General features: G+C 39.9%; 1 protein-coding gene across 3 annotated transcripts in view; it reads right to left on the bottom strand.

Annotated features, from left to right (window-relative positions):
* The window catches only part of LOC117773202 (cytoplasmic dynein 2 heavy chain 1), a 105,074-nt gene that overhangs the window by 8,219 nt on the left and 74,514 nt on the right, over positions 1–22,341 (bottom strand). For all 3 annotated transcript variants that reach the window (XM_034604918.1, XM_034604920.1, XM_034604919.1), the window contains 9 exons: positions 19,629–19,739; positions 16,282–16,351; positions 15,648–15,733; positions 12,320–12,395; positions 11,770–11,996; positions 10,821–10,925; positions 6,483–6,599; positions 3,523–3,630; positions 3,044–3,145 (listed from right to left, as the gene is read on the bottom strand). In XM_034604918.1, coding sequence (XP_034460809.1) covers positions 3,044–3,145; positions 3,523–3,630; positions 6,483–6,599; positions 10,821–10,925; positions 11,770–11,996; positions 12,320–12,395; positions 15,648–15,733; positions 16,282–16,351; positions 19,629–19,739 — 1,002 coding nt within the window. The remainder of the gene's footprint in view (positions 1–3,043; positions 3,146–3,522; positions 3,631–6,482; positions 6,600–10,820; positions 10,926–11,769; positions 11,997–12,319; positions 12,396–15,647; positions 15,734–16,281; positions 16,352–19,628; positions 19,740–22,341) is intronic.

Genomic DNA, 22,341 nt, shown 5'->3' with positions numbered 1-22,341 from the left:
ACCATGTCTTCATATTAATGATCTTTCCACTGACTAAAGGCTGTACTGATATTTATTTCTGTTATGTGGCGCTGCTTACCTCTCTGATGCTTGGGTAGTTTCCAAGTATCTAATTATTTTTTACTGCACAGTTGAGGACAGGGGCAATGGAGCTGATCCCTCCAGAGCAGCGCCTGCCACACTTTTACAATATTATAACTCCAAGAGGTTCATTTTTCCAAATGTATAAATCACATCAGCAGCTCTTTCTGTTCCTCTTCTCTGATTGAAACCAGGCTAATCAGTAATGCTTGGTTAAATCGCGTGTTGTCATATATGTCAGCAGATGTCTATATGTAATCAAGTTTTAAATACACAGCGTCATCTACATTAGAGAACAAATGTCAGACTGTATGGGATTCAATGGTAGAGCAGGAGTAAACCATTAAAATTCTGTGGTCCAGATAGAGAAACTTTCCTCAAGCAAAGTACCAGGAACATCACAATGTCGCATTATGATTCAGTGCAATGTACTTTGAAATATTACGTGCATCACAGACACAGGTCTGACACACATACACACTGACTGTCAAACCAAAATGAGTATAATGCAATTATATTTTAACAATATTTAATGTGAGTTTTCACATTGAACTGGAGGGAGTACTCCAGTTCTATGGAGTACCACTAATGCCCTTTCTCTCATTTCAAATATACAATAAATTAAAAAAAAAAAATTTTAAATGTAAAAAAGTAATTAATTTTGGTAAAATAAAAATTAAAACTGTTAATTAAGTTCTTCTTGTTAACTAATATTCTTTTAACGATTTCCCTCTGATAGCCCCTAATTTCTTGTTCGGGGAGAAAAGTGAGCTCTGGTTTGTCATTTCAGGATTTTAAATCTGGACTGGATTGGAATAGTGTTATTTCACATTGTTGTCTTCAACAATTGCCACAGTCTCGGAACATATGAGATATACTGGTTTTGAACTGCCTGTTTAAAAAGAAAATATAAGAGTCTGATGAGTCTTGAGTAAAATGTCCTCCTTAGAATACCTATTCATATTTATTTATTTAAAAAGTTCAAATATTTATATAATATTTATTATTGCTCAAAATATGTCTGCTATGATGGATACTGGAGAATGGTATTATTATAAAATGTGCAATGTTGAGTTCTGACACACAGAAGCATTCGGCAAGAGAAGAGCTTTACTCTATTCTAATGCTAATTAGTGTTGGAAATAAAGAGTCTCACAGCATAGCACTGATAAACTCATACAAAAGTTCATACGAAACAATTATTTTCCCAACCGAGTCAAGATAAATTTATATTACTTCATTTCACTTTGTCACTGTGAGGTCTCTTCTTTCTAAGTGAGAAGAAAGTGGCTTCTTGTGTCGTCGTTTTGACACTGATGTAAAACTTTGCCTATCAGGGCCACAAAAGTCATTCGTTTTTAAACTGTGCTGCTAGTGAACTTAGTTTGTGTTAAGGATTTGGTGGTTTGGCAAAATGTACAGAAGCATCATCAAAGATAAGAGCTGCTGCAGCTTTTTCCAGGGTTACATGATGTTTTCAGCCAATGATATGATATAATAATAATATACTTTTTTACATACTGTGATTTGCAGAAATATTTATTATCTGGGAGAAGCAAATTTTCAGCCTGAACTAATATTTATGTACCATAATTAATCATCTTAATTTATAAAATGTTAATGTCGTACTGAACTAAAAAAACATTTGCTTGATTATCAAACAGCTCATTGAAATGTAGCATTTTGACTAAGTCCGAAACAGACAGAGGGAATATTTTAAAATGGATCCTAGAAATGATCATAAGGAGAGAAGCTGTGCTCACTACGTTGGGTTATGGGAAGTGGTTCATCAGATGAATTCAATGGGGGAAAGAGGAAATAAGAGCTCATCTGTTTTATATACTGGGCTGTTACCTAGGTCAGCCATACTGCACTACAAGGTGTCCTCATTTGTGGAAACTCATAACAGATGGACACTTAACGCAGAAATATGGAAATCATACATTTTTTATATCTCCTTTGGTTGATGTGAGTTCACTGGGTTCACTGTGACCGTGGGTTCTGATTTAATGTGGTGGGTATAGAGTTGATTAGAGTGACTGTATGGTTGTGGTGTTATTATGTAAAAACATAATTATTTCTGTTTTTCTTTAGTTTCACACATGAATAATTTTCTTTAATTTAAAACATTATAGTGGATTACATTTTGGTGAACTGCATTTGTCTGTTACATAGGTCAAGCAGGTTATGTTTTCACCCTTGTCTGTCTGTTTGTTGATTTATTTGTCAGCATGCGTACTCAAAAACTACTAAAATTGATTTACACCAAACATGGCGGAGGGATGGAGCCTGAGCCTGGGAATAATCCAGTACATTTACACTTCAGATCCAGAAAAATCTGATATATTTATGCAGATCAGGATCTATGGGTGAATTTGGTGTAGATCCACAGAATAGTCCTTATTCAGAGGAATGTTTGGCCTTGGTTGAGTTGAGATTTTGCATATAATGTCCATTATATGTTTTGGTTTTGCTTATATTTGTTAAATGAAAAGAAGCATGGTAAGAAGCAGGGTAAAAATACCCACAACACAGTATCGTAATATTGAGACACTTGAGGAGACGTCTTCGAATGCCAGGTGTGTGAAGTGATTGCACCGTGATTGCTGATATGTACAAGTCAATTCTTTGAAGCCTATGTTTGCCTGCACCTGGGGAATCAACCTTAATACAGTGAGGTGAACTTTTACACACACCTCTTTAGCGAGATTAAAATTAGACAGATCTGATCATTGTTTTATGATGATGTGAAACATCTTGTAAGTCACTTGTGATTCAACATATTTCCTCCATTTTGGCTCTTTGATTTTGCAGACGGACACAGTAAGGCAGTGAATAAGTGGTTGAAAGTCAATCTCCCTGTTTAACTTTATATTCACAATTTGATATTAAATGTTTCCCACTGTATATACCACAAACACAAAGCAGCATGTTTATATTTTCAGCGGCTCCCTCTTCTTACCTCTTGATTGAGCAAGGCAGTGGCCAGTTTCTGGACTTCAGGAGTCAGCAGCTGTGTCCCTCTGATGACCTTGCTCAGTGCAGCCAGGGATTTGTGGATACTCTGTGAAAACACTTGCATATTATTTCATATTCTATGGCAAAGTTTGAGGGGATGTGTAGCTGCAGAGTCATTAATCATTTGATTGCAGAGTTGTCGTTCCTATGACTAAATGTCTGATTTAATTTTATTTTTCACACTAATTTTATGATTCACACTCATCTCATGCATCTTCATGAAGCAAAGCCCACTTTCCATCATTCTTACCATTTTTATAGATCTATCTCATTTATATAACAAGGTACACACTATTATATTTGATGACAGCCACAAATGGTAAGTGAGCACAACCCACAGATAATTAACTTTTTATAATATCATTTTTATAATTCAAAATTATACAATCATACAAATCTAAAGAATATGTATTTTTAGCAAACCTGGACTAAGCGGATAGCATTGAACTGCTCCAGAGCGATGAATGACAAGACTGGTGACCCATGACCCTCCGCAGGCGGCGCCACCTTCTGATGGATCAGTGTAGAGCCCTGATAGAAGGTCAATGGACAGAGAGCACATTAGCACCATGACCACACAGTGGATAGATACTGTATAATGATGGATAGAGTGGGCCAGCGAGAGATATGAAACTGTCATGTAAAAATACGTAATCTTACCAGACTGACACTGAATTTTAATAAGGGAGAACATTTCTTTTACTCAAGAAACATAAATACTGTACTTGGTCCTTTCACAACAAGAAGATGTAACCAAACAGGAAACTGTTTCTCTCTGTCTCCAGAGTAAACCAAGAGGACAATTTGTTAACATTAGTTACCACAGAAATCTACTGAAGGTACACCAAGTGTTTATGAAAACAGAGGAACACAAATGTAGATATTCTGTTGTATTATGTTGCAGATATCGCACTCTGTACTCGCACCCTATTTTGTTTTCCCACACAAATGCTCAGCAAGCGGCAAAGGAGGAAGGAGGGGGAGAGGAATGGAGGGTGTGTTGGATAGAGGAGTGGAGACAATGGAAAGTGAGAGATGAATAAGACGTAAAAAAAAAGCTGCTGGGGTGTTATTCAGCTTGTCTACGGCTCCGCTATTGTCTCTATTCAAAAATGTGACTAAACAGCCAAATAAACACTTTCCGCTGTCTCATGAGTCTCGCCTCCATCCAGACTGAATACAGATTTACCAAAATAAAGACAATAATTTCTACATACACACAGTGTATACACACATACACACATGCAAATGCATCCAAAAAAATACACCAAGTCACACACACACACACACACACACACACACACACACACACACACACACACACACACACACACACACACACACACACACACACACACACACACAGTGTATACAGTATCACAGACTGTATATAAAAATGGATAGTATGACTGCTCCCCAGAGGTAAAAGAAAACCATTTTGATCGCCACCTGGTGGCTGGCTGCAGTAGAGGTCATAGACCCTCCTCCTTCATGTTAGTGGATGGGACATGGAACAAACTAAAAAGTCAAAGTAAACATCAAATTGTTTCTCAGGGATGGTTTCTGTAATTTTAGTTGTTATCACACTGTTGTTTGTTCAAGTGTTTATTTCCCCGATAAGATCGGTAATAATTAGCGATCAGATGCGATTAAAACAGGGTGAAATGTCATTGAAGAGATGAGACTGACCCGAGATTGGTCAAACTTGTGTTTCAAAGGGAACTCACTACCACAGCTCCATTCCCACGATCACTACCGCGCAGACTCTGGCTCCAAATGTGCAAAATGTCAGCATTCGTTTCCTAGATATTTTGCCTTCATTTCTCGATAGTAGGAGGATATGGAGACCCGCCATCCATCTCTATATACAGTCTATGGTACACAATCATACAGATGTGCACTGACATGAACATTAACCATCATACACTCATGATGAACATGCACAAACACGAGAGCTCAAGCTCCACATTCTGGCAACAAATATCCACTGAAAGTCCAACAAGGAGTTCACTGACAACAAAGGGCCCGTTAATTGAAAGCAGCCAGACATGGATTGTGATCTATGGGAGAGCTAGCTGGTGATACAGTGAAAACCATTAATCATTCAATCATTCCCCTTTCAGTAAACAGGAAATAAAACTGTGCCTGCGAGGGACGGAGAATATAAGTCAGAGAGGGGGAGAGAGAAAGAGAGGAATAGGCACACATGAGAGAGGGAAGGGAGAGCAAGAAGGTTCGTAATTTACAGCATGAGAGTGAATATAAGAGCGGCAGAGTAAGGCAACAGGAATATGGTGGCTAAATTATTTAATGTAGAGGTAGATGTCCTTTTGATTTGAAAGGTGCTGGTCTCCAGGCAACCACACATGGTAGAGCTACGTGGCCCGAGCAAGCCGGTGGCTATCGTACAGCGTGCTCAATTAGACTCTACTAATTTCCAATTAGCTTTCACAGCATTTAATTTAGATTAGTTGCTGCTGCACGGGCAATGTAAAAACATGATTTTGAAAACAAATAAAGACTCGTGTGGAACTATCAAAGAATACAAAGAAGTAAAGAGGAGGGAAAATCGAACAGTGTTTTTCCTCCTATTCAAGTGTAAACACTCAGGTAGTGTGAGTTGTATGACCAAATGGCTGAGAATACGTAGGTATTTAGCAAATATTAGAGATTTGGACAGCAAAAGCAAAGAGAAGAGAGAAATGAATATATGATCTCCAGCAATCTTGACACAGAGAGATCTTTATAGCAGTTTAATCAATCTATCAGGCAGGGCTACAGGACAATTAAATAATATCATTAATTATCACAATATAATTTAAATTAATAGCAATATACCAAAAGTCCAAAATAAATCGATGTATTGCTTATGCATTAGCATCGTTGATGTACCTCAGATTTGTGAAATGTTTTGCTGTTTATCAAATGTTGGTCATTGTTAAAAACCTCCACCTTCACTCAGAAAAAACTTTAAACCTAACAGAAATATAAATGTGACATATATCACGATTATTATCGATATCAACTGATATGAACCTTTTATCTTGATTACATTTTTGGTCATATCACCCAGCCCCACATTTAGGATTGACATGATAGAGTTTGAGGTTTTGACCGCATCAGTTAATGGATTTGATCTCCAGGAATCTTAACACTGCGTTCCTGTGATTCCAATTCTAATTTCATGGCATGAGGTCAAGAGTCATGGAGGAGACACCAGGAGACCTTTATAACAGAACATGATGAAATGCAGTTCAAATTGATAGAGAAAGCTTTGGAGAGTGGTCTGCAGAATTTACATAAATGTAAGAACAGTTTGTGATCTCTCATCTTAGAGAAAGAAAGAGTAAAAAAAAAATAAACAGAAAAAATAAAGAACTGACCTGGTTGATTTTCTTCCATAAGTTGAGGACAGGTGAAAGTCCATTCGACCAGAGTTCCCTGTCAAACTTGGACCCAGTTGCTACTGGGCGGCTCAGGACACGCAGCTGGGAAATCACCTGTGAAGAAAATCAGATATAAACAAAAGCAAATTGTCCAACTAAACAAAAGTGTTATAGACAAAAAGAATAAATGTGTCTGTTGCATGCATACTGGTAAAAAGTTGCCCCAAAATAAATCTAGATGTCCATATTGTTGACAACTTGCTTCATATAATTAAGACAGGGATTATCATAAAAAGATACATTTGCAACATCACACTTCTGTGAAATCTTATGTCTTCTGTAAAAAATAATTAAATGGAATAAATACGCACTTTTACAAATTTTAGCAAATTTTACCCAAACACAAAAAAAAGTTATACAAAAAAATTACTATTAGCTCTGGAAACCCTGATAACAAATATCTACATATCTGGTGGCTACACTCTCTCACTGTTTCAGGTCTGGAAATATTAGTGTAAAAAGGTCCAGAACCCAAACACATCTCCTATCAGCACCTTACACACCTTATCAAACATGCTTAGCTTTTATCTAGACACAGTGAGTGTGTGCGTTTGTGCAGTTGTGTGTGACTCTGTGTGTGTGTATGTTGTGCGGGAGGCAAAGTGTCTGATAAATGGCTTTCATTCGGTCCAGGAGAACTCTTTACTAACACCTGCTTTATCTTCCCTGCTCAGGAGGGCAGGGACACTTTGTGTGTGTGTGTGTGTGTGTGTGTGTGTGTGTGTGTGTGTGTGTGTGTGTGTGTGTGTGTGTGTGTGTGTGTGTGTGTGTGTGTGTGTAAGTAAATGTATGCAGGTTTTTATGGAAGAGAGAGAGAGAGCGAGAGGAAGAAAGAAAGGGGGAGGGAAGGATAAAAACAGATAGCTAATCTAGAACTTCATCCTGATGAATAAATGGGAGCAGCTGAGATGGTGATTTGAAATACATTGGGGTTCAAATGTATTTAAAAGATATTAAGATTTATTCTTATCTCAACCAGCGACGAACAGGCAGAGGCTGCATTTACTGTCATACCCGACTGGAAAGTGAAATGTTACCAGACAATGTCTCTGTGCAAGGAAGTCCGTTTTAATCTGACTGGGTGCAGTCAAATGAGGTGAAGCTTTTACTTTAAATCAGTGTAATCCAGGACTGTGGATCAGAGTTTTTAATCAGAGGAATATTTCACATGGTCTTAGTCAAGATGATGTTCAATGAAAACAACTACAGAGCATTTTGCCATTATGGATATAGGATAAGCATGAAATAGGGAGAGAAAGCGAGGAAGATTCGCAGGAAAGGGCGAGGCGGGAACTGAACCGGCAACCGCTGCAGGAGGCTATGTGGGCCGCCTGCGCTACCACATGAGCTAGTGGGCGCTACTGAGCAGAATATTGATGCTACTATACCAAAATATATGAACTGAATATAAGCACAATGAGAGATTTATTCAAAATACACTTTATGGTTGAGCAATTGCTTATTGACTTACCTTATGATAAAATGCCAATGATAGATTTCCACTTTTGAGTTTCTACTTTTCTACTACATGCTCATGTCACTCATCTCTAATCACAATCTCATCATCATGACATTAGCTGTGTCCCAATTCAGGGGCTGCCTCCTTCTATGCGGCCCCTTAGAACACGAGGGCTGGGCCAAAATGAGATGGGATGGTCTACAGAGGATTTCTCTGATCACATGTCCTACACTTGTCCCGCCCTTAGTACTGTCACAAAGTAACAGAGCTGAAGTTCCAACACGACGAGAAAGTTTGAATGCCCCTTTTTTAACACGTGTACCATTAGCTGTTCGGTTGCTTAGGTCTGATACTTAAGGATTGGATGTCTCGACGCTTGCCAGCGCCATTTCCTCGGTTCGTCAAAGAAGCGCAATCAATCCTGGGATAGGTTGGCCCGAGAGAGATCCTACCGTTGGAGCCTGGGTTTCACGAGGTGGAACAACACATTTGTTGGCCACATTTAGAGGAGACAGTCTAGTCGTGCCACTGTGATACTATCGTTCTTCAATCGCAGCCTCTGAAGGATGCAGCCCCTGAGTAAAGGCACAGCTAGTGAGTCTGTTAGTGCAAGAGAATCCTCTCTTTATATTTCAGACCATTCTGCCCCATCAATAAACTCATCATATATTTTTAAATGACATCCACCAAAACCAGTGATTATCCCACTGTGGTTAAGTGCCCAACCCACAAACAGCCTTTGGGGAGAGAGAAGGCCATGAAGGGGGGAAATGGGGGGTGACAGAGAGAGAGAGAAAGAAAGAGCATGAAAGTGAATGACAAATGACAGTCCGGGGGAGAAAGAGACAATGACATATGGGGGAGATAGGAGGAGAGACACACACGGACATTTGTGGGAGTTGTGTGGATGACACTAGGTTGGTGGTTCCTGTGATCAGTCGACCACACTGACAATATGAATGGACAAAAATGCATTAACACCCACACAGGGACTACACACACAAGCTGTAATGTTCTGTATGGTTGCTGATGATAATTACACAGCAAAACACATACAACACAAAACGACCACCTTATTTTTAGTTCCGTGAGCAGCTCTATTATGAAAGCAGTGATTTTGCTCTTGTTATTCAGTAAATACTGTGTGTTACATCGAGTGTGAATCATGCTAGAGACAAACAAGAGGTTGGTTTCAATAACTGAGCAGAGCAGTCAGCCGCCTTTTACTTTTCATCCTGTTCCTCTTCCATATTGTGTTTATACCTTCGATCCATTTCTTTTGTTGCAATCTCTCTCTTACACGCCCACACAAAAACACATGACAACACAAACACACACACACACACACACAACCATGGCATTGACTGAACACATTTGACATATGTGTGAGACTGTTGCGTTGAGTTTCATCAGAATCTGCAGTGGTCATCAACACAAACTCGCACACACACACACACACACACGCGCGCGCGCGCACGCACACGCACACACACACACACACAGTATTGATACTACGTTGCTTAACTTAGTTTCCCTGCCTCTAATCCACGGCCCCTCAACTTTCTTGCGCATAACCCCGATTCTGTGTTCTGATTGAAACCTAATATGTAGAAGGGGCATCTATAATTCTCTTCTTCATTTTATATGACACTCATATGAATATATACTATTCAGATACATTGAAACAGGTAACTGGTTTTCTTGTTATAGCTGATCTGTGTATAAATCCTGGAGGTTACACGTGCCCCATTTAAACAAATCCATGTTTAGAAATCCTCTCTAACCTACACATCTAACCACAACCTCTTTACCAATAACAGTCTCTAAACAGATCATCTTTTTCATTTTCGGCAGACTGTTGAACATTGCACTGTACTGTAAGATATATTACTGCTGCAGTCTACACATTTTAAAATCGATTGACGCAACACCACATATTGACAATAATAATACAACCTTGACAACGATAAAAGCAGACATGATCTCCACTGTGATGGATTACCCATCTGAACCTGCCTTCACGTCTCTGCAAGGTGAATTTTAGTTCGTAGTGAAGTAAATTGAAACGGATGTCTGCCTGGTATAATGCTTTAACCTTAAATTGAAGTCCTGACCCTACAATAAACTGCTTTCATGTCTCCAGAATGGAGGGGACTGCTGGCAACATGACTGTGGCTATGTGGGTTTGTTTAAAGGATACACGCACACATATGTATAAAGTCACACAGTCCAACACAAACACACAGACACACAAAGATAATGTCATAGAGTGTAGCAACAGGTTTCAACTGTAATCTGGTAGAATAATCACTTCTATAATTCGAGTATTTAGGAGTTGAATTGACACAGAATGGCTGCCAGAGTAAAAGACTGAGACTTCAGTTTTGGCAGGAACTGCTTGTTTGACCTGACTCAATTAGTGGAGCTCTGTTTAAAGCTTTATAAATTGGAGAACACCAGTGTGTGTAGAGGGCAGCTTCACTTGCTGATACACAGGGTCAGTCAGTATAACTTAATAGGCCTTATTCTGACCTGTTATTAACATCTGTTCTGAAATATCTGATCAGCTCTGATCACACCAGGTTTCAAAATGCATCCTGAATGTGACTCTTGTGACCAAATCTCACTTCCCTGCTCTATTTGCACTGTTCGAAAAGGTCAAATGATGTTGTTTTGAACCAGTCTGACTTTACAGATGTGTCCATTGTCACTGTCACTGTATGTGTGTGTGTGTCAGTACGAGCTGAGTGAATCATCAAGATTTGTGCAGGTGTGTGTGTGTGTGTGTGTGTGTGTGTGTGTGTGTGCAGTTGCACCTGGGAGCTGATGATTCTTTGGGAAGATCTCTCTATGTTGGCAGGCAGACCAAAGAATGCAGGTCTGTCGTCCTCTGGGAGATGCTCTATCATGCTGCGGTAGTCCTGAGAAGACACACAGACACATGCAGGTCACACACAGAGATGTTTAGGTCTCGTAACATAGATACGAAGAGTAAGAGTGAAAGGGAGATGTAAATATGATGTCATGGTTCTCAGACAATAGACAACCCTACAACAGTGTTACATTTCCATGCAAAATCTGCTACAGACCTGCAGGTAGTTTGGTATTGTCTTTAATTAGTTGTGTTGTTAGATCCTTATTTTGTAAAAACATTCACTTGGCACAAAAAAAGACTACAATTCCAAAATATAGATTTTCTTTTTGGCTTATTTAAAAAATGATCTCTCAGTGGCTGTGCAGTATGCTAACATACTCTTAATGGGACTTCAAATGACCAGGCATCTGATAAACTGTTGTAGGTATATATGCCCACATATTTGTTAAGTCTATACTAAGCTACATTCACAGAATATAAACTATATGCACAACAATACAAAAGCAACACAAATCGAGGAAAAAAATCACATATATTTGTAGTTGCTACTTTATAAACTAACTTAAAATGAAGCTAACACAAGACAGGCTAATGAAATTTCGATACAATGCAAAACACAAACACTAAATCCAGTCGATGGGGAGCTTTAATTGATTACCATTGTTTTTTCCTTTTTGCCAATGCACTTGGGACTATTAGGGTGTGCATACATGACATTGCACCTTAACTATTCAGTATAACAAGAGAGTAGTGCTTGTTTTTTGCTCTGTATCTCGAATTAATTCCTCTAACATGTTTAGGAGCCCTACGACACCTCTGCCTGCAACGCTTAATAAGGTTCGTTGCTTTCTAACTGTGTGTTACGCCACTATGTCATCCTGACAACCTACCAATATGCTGCAAGAAGCTGGGAGGCTGATCTGAGGGGGAAGGAAGCGCATTCCTCCGCTGCTCTTCCTCTGAGCAGCTGAGAGGGAGGATGAGAGGAGTCGTGCTGAGAAGAACTGCTCCAGGTAAGAACGTAGGATGCGGAGGTCAGAGGGGTTGTCGATGCGTCCGCCGTAGATGGCACTCTCCAGCAGGCCGTGGACAAACTCCCACTGGAAGGATTTACCACCTTGGAAGTACCAAGACAACACAGGTACACGTAGAAAGCTATAATCATGTGTAATGACAGAACAGCTGTGCTAACATGCACACATGCATACTCAGAAAGGAAAGGAGACAGAACAGAGGGTACGTGGGCACGTATATACAACAGGCATTGAAATGCAAATGCTGACTTTTTCAGGTCATGCTCTATCACGGGTGGTGTTCATATAAGAGGTTAATGATTGACAACTCCACAGATTCCACTTTTCATTACCATGTGTGTGGTGTTGAGATAAACTACTGAGCAGGTCTGTCCACTGCATTGGGATCAGTTACCAGCTCTCTTACCTTCAAAAAGACTGTCAATGATCTCAAATCCAGCGCGGAGGTCCGACATGGAAAACTCATAGAACTTAGTCCAACCCTGGCAAAAGCAGAGAGGAGGGGAAATAAATACAATTACAATACATTCATGTCACTGCTGGCATGAGTGTTATTTTTAGAGTTTGAAAACCACCGAGTTACAGATGGCGTTCAGAATCTTCAGAGTTCTTCCTTCACCTCCATTTCTTGTCAACCTTATAACAATGGTATAAGTGAAGCCTTAAATGAACCTTAAACCATGTTTGCAATTTTTTCTTTAGCTGTTGTGAGGCCTTTGGGTCCGGACTTTCTCCGAACTGTCTTTCACATATGCGCGCTTATGAAGTCACGTGTTTTTGTTCAGAGCACATTGACAAGGTCATCCCTTATCACCATAAATTTGTATTGTTGTATTCAGTGTAGCATCATCACATGTCAGGAATGTCAATGCGCCTACTTGATCTATTTGAATTTTCTTGACATTATCCTCCTGTATTCTCACATGGTCTCACTTTGACATCCAGAGAATGTCCAGGGCCTCTCACTTGAAAATTTGCGTTCTCGAACACAGCCCCTCCAGGTTATTACAGGTGAATATCCAGAACTCAGTGCATGTCTGAAAACAGTTTATCTTGGAGTACACAGACCTGAGAGGGTAAAGGTACCTGTATACTGTTTAGAAGGGGAAAACTCTACTAGCTGTAGAGTGAAGCCTACTGCATATTACCAACTAATTACCATTCACAGTCACAATCTTTACTGCATCTAGTCAGCAGCGAAACTGAAACGCATCCTTGTGTTTGTGCCTGTACTTAGTGCTGACCACTGGTGATTCGATCACTCAGGATGAATGTAACAGTAATTCCAGGTCTGAACCTTTAAATTAAGTTTTTTTTACACAGGCATACAAAAAGTATGACAACACGGAGAGAATAAATTAGAAATTGGATGGAGGACAGTGGATGAAGCGAGGAAAGGAGTGAGTAATGGTGGATGAAAGGAGCTGTGACTGTTTCAGTAATGAGACGATCATGTTTTTCGAACAGACACCACATTACAATCGCAAATGACAACACTTACCAGACATTCAGTGATTAAGAGAAAGAAAAAGAAAGAGAGATGGTGGTCGGGAGGGATACTGGTCAAATAAAAATTAGGGGACAGAGAAGTAAGCAGAGAGAATATAGAGAAGGAAGAACAGGACCACAGACCCCTGTGAGATTTACAAGACACCTAAATGCTGTATGTTATGTGGGTCTACATTGTCCTGTTGGGCAATACATTTTTATTTATTTTTCTCGAAAAACAACTCTGAAGTGGGGGCAATGATTAAGGGAGAGCATTGGGACAGAGCCTGAGGACATAGGAGAGACAGCGAGAGAAGAAACTAGAGTACATAAGTTGAAGCAATTTAATTAGAAATACATGTTCTATGCTACAGTTCTGCCTTGGGTTCTCTGGTTTACTGGGAGGGTTCTGATTGTTTGTTGGTAAGCACCCCCCCGGAAAAAAATTTCCTGCTGTAACTGCAAACATTTCTTATAACTCGATTAGACAATTTGACCGCTCCATGGCATCACTGCTGTACACACACACACACACACACACACACACACACACACACACACACACACACACACACACACACACACACACACACACACACACACACACACACACACACACACACACACACACACACACACACACACACAAATGAGTCCCAGTGCAGCATAAGACTCTGCCACACACTGGCATGCTTGTAAAAGGAGCTGTTAAAGTTGACAAGAGAAAACATGACACAGCAAACAGCAGCAAGAAGCAAGTAATTACAGGTGCAACCACATCTTCTATCGCCTGTGTAAAAATGTGTCCATATCTCTTTCTAACGATGCTCAATGACAAGCAAAACAGCACTGATATTACGTGTACTTTGACTTTTTTAGTTTAGTCCATGGCCCATCCACTAACATGGAGGAGGCAGGGGTTAATGACCTATACTGCAGCCAGCCACCAGGAAGCAATCACAATGATTTGGCTTCACTTTCGGGAACTGCTCATCTTATATACAGTCTATACTTCCTAGAGGTTATGTTGTATGAACACATGGCGAGAAAGAAAAATGTGATTATGTGTTTTTTCTAGATTTTGAGGGGACAAGCTACGAGTGGATATCAGATGTCAATGTTTGCCTAAAGACAATGTGTCCGTTTGTATTTGGTAGAAGTGAGTGCTCGCTAACTATATAATACGCTGGACATCATAAGGCAGTTCTGTAAAGTACCACTTTGTTTAGAAAACATTCAAACAAACCCTTCCATGCTTCTGTTACTCACTGCACAATATGAAGGCAGCACCACACTGACTTACTAAAATAAGGAGATACATTATGTCTAAACAAACTCGTTAGTACAATATGTCATGCTGTGTTTACTGTTGTTCTGGACAGCCACAGTCCAAAGCAGGTTGAAAATCCTGCTGTCATACAGAGTGGTGAGCTCTGATAATGGTTTTAACATGGAGATAACTCAGTTTTTAGATAGTCCCTGTTCTTACATGTTGCCGAGCAGGCAAAATAACTGCAAAAGCTTAGATTTACAGTTGCACACACACAAACATAGCCATACACACACGTACACACACGTACGCGCACCAATAATTCTTTCAGTGGCACAACATAATGAGGAAACTCGTTTTTTATGCTGGTCAGTTAGGACAAAGATCATTGATGCGAAGAGTAAGAGGTACTTTTTCCTTTACCCTTTCAGTAGATGTCCAAACATACAGACTGTGACTTTTACTGTGCTGTGAAAAGACACGAAACTGAATATCATTTTAGAATTTTTGTCAGAACCAGGAACCTGATGGGCCACTGCACTCAAATGTACTGTATATGTATAGATTTATACAATGAACATCAAAATTAACTTCCACAATTATTTACCTGGGTGTTACCAGCAAGATCATGTACTGCACATGTGACTAAATACAGCTTACATGTAAAAATACCAAGAAGCTTCAGCACGATATTTAAGCGCATTGTCATTCTTTTTGATATAATGCATATGTACAAAAGTAAGTACGTATGACAGCAGCTAATGCTCATAGCATTCAGGTTGAAGTTCTACGTAATCCAGTAGCAGTACAGTTCAAGAAAAGGAGCTGATTTGATTGTTTTTTTGTGGATTTTGGTTCTGCTTCAAATGTTCCTTTCCTCCTTTAAACCTACAGCATAGTTTGGATTTATTGTCCTGAGATGAAACTGTAGAGCTATGACCAGTTTGGTTCATATTGGTGTGTTGGTGTATTTTACCTGTGGTATGTAGTTGCGTCTCTCTTGGCAGACAGCATGGAACCAGGCCAGACAGAACAGAGACTGAGCTCTGGCCAGGACGCCTCCTAAATACAAACAATCGACAGCATGTCACAACCCGACTAATGACAATAATCAATCAATTATCACAGTGTCTTTGTTTTACAATCAGTAAGAGAAGTTACTTATTTGTAATTATTCATCAACACACTGTTTTCTGTTAGAGTTCTTGAAACTTAGGGGATGCTTAGCTGTTTCTGCTTTTTAGAAATCTCAAAACTGACTGACAAAGAAGATACATTGAGATGTGGGATGAACTGGAGAAGAGAAGAGAAGAGAAGAGAAAGAGAACGAGAAAGAGAAAGAAAAGAGAAGAGAAAGAGAAAGAGAAAGAGAAAGAGAAAGCAAAAGAGAAGGAGAAAGGGAAAGAAAAAGAGAAAGAAAAAGAGAAGAGAAGAGAAGAGAAGAGAAAGAGAAAGAGAAGGAGAAAGGGAAAGAAAAAGAGAAAGAGAAAGAAAAAGAAAAAGAGAAGAGAAGAGAAGAGAAGAGAAGAGAAAGAGAAGGAGAAAGGGAAAGAAAAAGAGAAGAGAAGAGAAGAGAAGAGAAGAGAAGAGAAGAGGAAAGAATTGACAACCTTTACTGATCTGCTCAGGAGTCCATGACTCATACGTCCTCAGCAGATTCTTCTTCAACCCAGGAGGAGCCTGAGATGGGAAAAGAAAGGGGGATTAGATATACAGACAGGGAGAGTTGAGGGAGGGTAAGTGGGGGGAGTCCAGGTGACTACAAGGACACAGAAGCTATGACACAATCAGCATCCCAAGTTTTGGGTTGTTGGGGACATATTAAAATGAAATAGTAAAATATTTCTCCCATCCATCTGTAATCTGTGCTCCATGGATGATGAATGACAGCAAAACAAATGGAGTTGTCTCCACCATGCTGAATCGGTTTGACTTCACAAACAGCAGTTACACTGCAGGCCAGCTGTAAAGGTGTGCAACTGTTTCATGTGAGCTTCCATCATTGGGAGGCTGTGAGAATTTTGAATCATAAAATCCGAACATCACCAAGTGATCCCCTTAATCAACCATGTGTGCCTGGCAAGACAAGAGAGAAGGTGTGAAAGCCTTTCAGGGTTTGTGTCATGTTGATTCTGTTCAGTCTGCTTTGTGTTCTGTGTTTCTAAGTCAAAGGACCAGCAAATATTGGATCACATAAAAAAGCATTTCTCTTATTCCAAAATTCTCATTTTACAGTAACAAAATATTAGACTGGTCTGACAATGTGGAGAAACTGGATTAGCAGAGAGGAAGGAAGAGAAATCATATAAAGAGAGGGAAGTCCTTCTCTGAATGCAAAAGACAAGTTGATGTTTAGGTCACTTGGATCAAACCATTAGTGTCAGAGAGCTACAAGGAAATCCTATTAACACACTGTAAAAGCATTGTTTGGTCAGGGATGGACACTCAATAACAATTATACCCAGGACCGGCGCGTGCACTTCTGCCGCCCCAGGCGGGAAAAAATTATACCGCCCCTCTTTTTGCAACGTACCATTCCAGCAACAACACACAAACGGCAATATGCCATACACATAAAGTGCTAGTGCATTAGATCAGTGCAATCTAGGGCAACGCTAGTAAGCTCAAAGTGCCAACAGTATTAAAGTATGCATGATGCAATATGCATGCATTTTGCGGATCCATATCATGAATCAAGGCAGCACATATAACTACTTTTCAAATAATCTAATTTAAATAACAAATAATACCAGTGCAAGTCTCTCCTACTTTGTTCTGTTTTTTATTGGGATGGTTATGATGTAGGTGACAAACTTATGATCATGTATTTAGTTATTAATCGATGGTGTTGGATCATGAATCCGGATCCTCGTTCACTTTAACACTGAGTCCTGACTGCATGCGTTGTACTGAGCCGTAAAATACTGACGACTAATTATTCATGATGTTTAAATGCAGCCTCATACACTCTGGAGCAAATCAAACAAACTCTAAGTTACTTCATGTACTGATCAGGTCCTGATAACTAGTGATGAGTGTTTATTAGTTAAAGTGAGAGCAGGTCAGAGTGGAGGAGGACACAGGAACAAACCAACCTTCTGAACTTTGTGCAGATGTGGAGAAACTCTGTGTTTCCACTGTTCTTCAACAAACTCACTGACCGGCTGCTTCACGCCAACGCTCCTCTGATCTCACTGTGTCCCTCTGAGCGAGTGAGTGGGGCCGCTGCCCGGGGCCTGTGTGTGTGTACGTGCAGGACACACACACATTTTCTCTCGCTCCCGGGGTTTCACATGATGGCCCATATGATGATGACTCAAAAAAACGTGAGCAGCGTTCACTCTCGCTTGTAAACTGATTTGTTCAGTTCAGAGTTTCGCCTAGTTCGCCTCTATGGACGCGCCGGCAGTGATTATACCACAGTGATGAATAGAACCACAGCCCATTACAGAGAATGATGTCTGTGTTCTTTTATATGAACTAAATCCTTCAGTGACAGTGATAGAGTGTATGAATCTGTATACAAATTCAGCCTTTTCCTACTGCCTGAGACAAGATGTTGTTCCTCTGAAAATGATATTTATCAAACTGTGCAAATGAACAAACACAATATATATATATATATTTCTCTGTTCATTTGACCCATCTGTCAACAATATGCTCTTTCTATGATACAAACAATGAGTATATGTTGAGATCAGTTCACACATTTTTAGCTTTGCTTAACATTTGGTAGCTCCATCTGGAGGTTTTGATAACACACACAGTCCATAATGAATATGTACTAAATTTGCCAGATTCACTACATATGTTATCAAGTGTAGTGGATTAAACGTATTTGCAAGGCGCAAACCTTTTTTAATATCGCACATCCCCAGACCGTCTGAATTTAACTTGTTTCAGCAGCTGCAGAACAGTTTCACCTTATGCATCAGTGAGTGTTTTCACCCGTAACAATTAAAACTAACAGATACCCGTTTCTTCACTTTTTTTATCTCACATGAAGTAACTGGATTCTAGTTTGGTGCTTTTTTTCATTGGAAATACATTTGTTCAATTTCATATTTGCTCTACGAAGAACTCGGAGCTGTTGGTGTACGGTACACTGCCAGCTGTAATAAAGAGGCACTAAACATACTAACTGTCTGAAGCTTCAACACAAAACTGCAAACAGGAGTTGAGTGTGTTGTATAGGGGAAAGCTATAGTGGTTTGTATATTACTGTTTTGAACTAATAACTTTTTTATAATATTTGATCACTTGTATCTTTGTGAAATGTGTTGTACGAGAGGCGTGGTGTAGGATCTGACATCTTGTGTGTGTGTGGTGGTTGTAGCATGCAATGTCATGTGCCCTAAGCTCACATTTATTACTATTAACACTACTATTGCAAAGGACTGTTAATCTTAGTTTTGACAGATTAGCGATTCATATTTTCTTTTCTTGCAGTCAAGGAATGATATATCACAGTGCCTTGGTTACCACTGGGGGATGCATTCAGGATGTGTGTGCTTACTTATAAAGAATGTCAGTAAGTTTTCGCCCATAAGAGTGTGTGTGTGTGTGTGTGTGTGTGTGTGTGTGTGTGTGTGTGTGTATCAGAGAGAAACAGAGACATTTAGGGATAGGCTGTTTGTGCAGCATGCTTGGCTGCTGAAGTAGTTAACCCCGTGAGCATAGCTCCCATCAGAAACACACTGCGCACTAAAGCACACAACACACAAGCTGCAGGCTTCTGTATCTCCGAAGGCCCATATGTGACTACACTGCGTGTACAGTCATTATTCCACGGAGTGTGAAAAAGACATATGGCTACGCTATGTAGAAACAAGCAGACAGTATATGGGAAAACTAAAGGAAAAGTTTCAATACCATGTGGAAAGTGGGGACAGTCAGCAGTCAGCAATGCTATAGGAGTATTGTGTGTGAATGTGTGTGTTTGAGTGTGTTTGAGTACCTCATAAGTGATCTTGAGGCTGGACTGCAGCAGTATAGGAGGGAATCTGGGGTGAACTTCAGCCGTCAGCCAGAGACGGAAACCCGCTTTGGGACGCAGCACATTAAGCTCCTGTAAGAGAAAGACGGTGCAGACATTAGACTCATTAGCTAAGAGATCAGAGGAGGAACATGAGAGTAATTTGAAATGAGACCACTTGTACTGTATCAGGCTAAGGTCTTCACTCAAACCCCCCCAACCCCCCTAGACATAAACACACACACACAAATATACTGTATTTCAAATCATAAAAGTCACTAATGAGTTGGAGCGATTGGAAAAGACTTCATCCTTTGCTGAGACATATCGTCAGCCACTGTATTACGCAGTTTCATCTATTTTAGGGTTGAAAGGGGCTGGAGTCTGAGTATATCCACAAAGCTGATTTAGATTCAGACACAGGGCCGCCTTCCTCTGAGGTACAAGTTCTAACCACGAAGTTCACTCAAGTTCGCACAGACCAATTTTCATTCCAAGAGAAGAGTAAATGCTTCACACTGCACTGAATGCACTTTTTACATACAAATAACCTTTCTAACAATGCACTGACTTAAATGTAAGTAACTTAAAACCCATTCACAACAAAAGTTCTCTTCATGTTTTATCTTTGTAGAGAAAGGTGGACATATTCAGGCAACCTTTTTTTTTTTTATTACATGTACATATATAGTTCAATTATCGAAGTGAGTTTGCATCGGTGTATAGGAAGTATAAAGTAAATACTGAACACTAAAAGGAAGATGAACCAAATACATTTCCTCTTCTCTTTCTTTTGATTCTTCTTATTAGATTCCCTGCATATTGATAAATTGTCCAAAATAACATACCATTTATACCTCACTTTTATAAATTTGTTCCTCTCCCTCTCTCTTTATCGCTTTCTGTTCAGTGTCTCCATCTCTTTGTCTCAATTTCCAGCTCCCACCCCCTTCCTTCTCTTCTTACATTCATCCCCCTCTCTTTCTATCTTTCTCAAAGACATGTGGATAAAAATAGAATACGGGCAACTTAGGGTCTCGTGTCTTCTTATTGGGAACTCACACACACAAGCACGCGCACACACTCACACAAACACTCTCACACACATGCACACGCTCTTCTCTTTCTCTCATGGTAGAGAACACAATCAAAGAAAATCAGAGAACACAGGGGATTCTAAGAAAACTCCTGTCTCGCTTTTTTGTGTCTCTAATGTGTCATCAACCAGAATTCCACTGGAACAAACAATGGTATTGTTGGAAGATGCAAGGCAGAGCCCCTACCAAAGAAAAAAAGAAGGGGAAAATAGAGAAGGCAGAAGTCAGAGAGGAGAAGAAAGAGCAGGGATTCAGTACATCAAAAACTATCTTTGTCAGAATACAGGCATTACTATTTAGATGCAGATTGTGAAACACAGCTATTTGCACTCATATACTGTAGATAAACAGATTTTGTATCGACACACTATGGATACAGTAACTCCTGATGCTACTGTCTCACTATGAACAATTAAACCAATACAGTTTATATTCTGAAAGCTGCTATAAACAGTATTTCCTTAAGTTATTGTGCTAGATAATTCTGTGCTATATTCATCATTTTGAATTTGGCAAAGGACTGAAAGTTAGATTGAGCAATGAATTGAAAAGATAGATCCATAAGTGGATGGATGGAGACCGAGATGTGAAAAATGAGCGACAGGAAACATCACAAGTGGGTGAATATGAGTGGACAGGGATGAGAGGACATCTGCACTGCCAACTTCAATTATGAACACTTTCCGCCCCGTTTTACTTCCCTCCCTTCTCCTCTCTCTAACTGACCAACTGGTTTAGGGATGGAGGGAGTGACTGGGGAGACAGATGGCAAAAAGAGGATGGGAAATTTTTAAACTACATTAGGAGTTAGAGTAAATTGACAGAGCTACTGAAACAGTAAAACAAAGCCCCCTATTTGGTAGAATGTCCGCCTGCCTGCTGAGGCTCGGTTCATCTTTTTTACTACTTCCCTCCTTTCACATCTACTGTTTCCTAATTCATTTTTTCCTCTGCTTCCTGTCTCCCTCAATCCCCTTGTTGCATCAGTTTTTCATTTCAAGCTCGACTGCTGGGACCTCAACCTCCTCGGTTGCTGGGCAAAGAGCGAGAGGAAGAAACAGAGACAGACAGACAGAGCAAGAGTTTTACTTGAACAACATAAAGGGGGACAAAAGGAGTGCTGAGAAAAAACGTTGGAGAAGATCGCTGACATGTAGTGGTGGAAACAAGTGGAGGAAAAAACAGGAAGAAAACGCAAAATTACATAGGTGGAAAGAAGATAGAGGTGAGTTGAGGTGAGGAGGGACAAAAGTAGAAGACGACAGCTGCATTAAGCTCCGGTTAAAGTGACGCTGGGAGCACAGAAGACTCTGGACAGGAGGGATCTCTGGCTAACCCCAGGACACGCACAAACACAAACACAAACACTAAAAACGCGTACTCTTTGCAACTCTCACAAACAGGTGAGGGTGCATAAAAATAGAGACACACACACACACACACACACACACACACGGGCCAATCATGGCCAACAGCTGTGCCTCCTAGTGAGATATGACCTGCTACAGTTACACAACACTAAACTGAACCCTAGAAAAAGCACCTGGACACAAAAAAACACACAAAAGTAAACCTGCTCAATGTGACACAAACACACA

The sequence above is a fragment of the Hippoglossus hippoglossus genome, chromosome 13 (genome assembly GCF_009819705.1).
Source record: "Hippoglossus hippoglossus isolate fHipHip1 chromosome 13, fHipHip1.pri, whole genome shotgun sequence".
In the NCBI taxonomy this organism is placed as follows: domain Eukaryota; kingdom Metazoa; phylum Chordata; class Actinopteri; order Pleuronectiformes; family Pleuronectidae; genus Hippoglossus; species Hippoglossus hippoglossus.
Note: the sequence above shows the minus strand (reverse complement) of the source record. Positions and strands in the feature narration are given on the sequence as shown.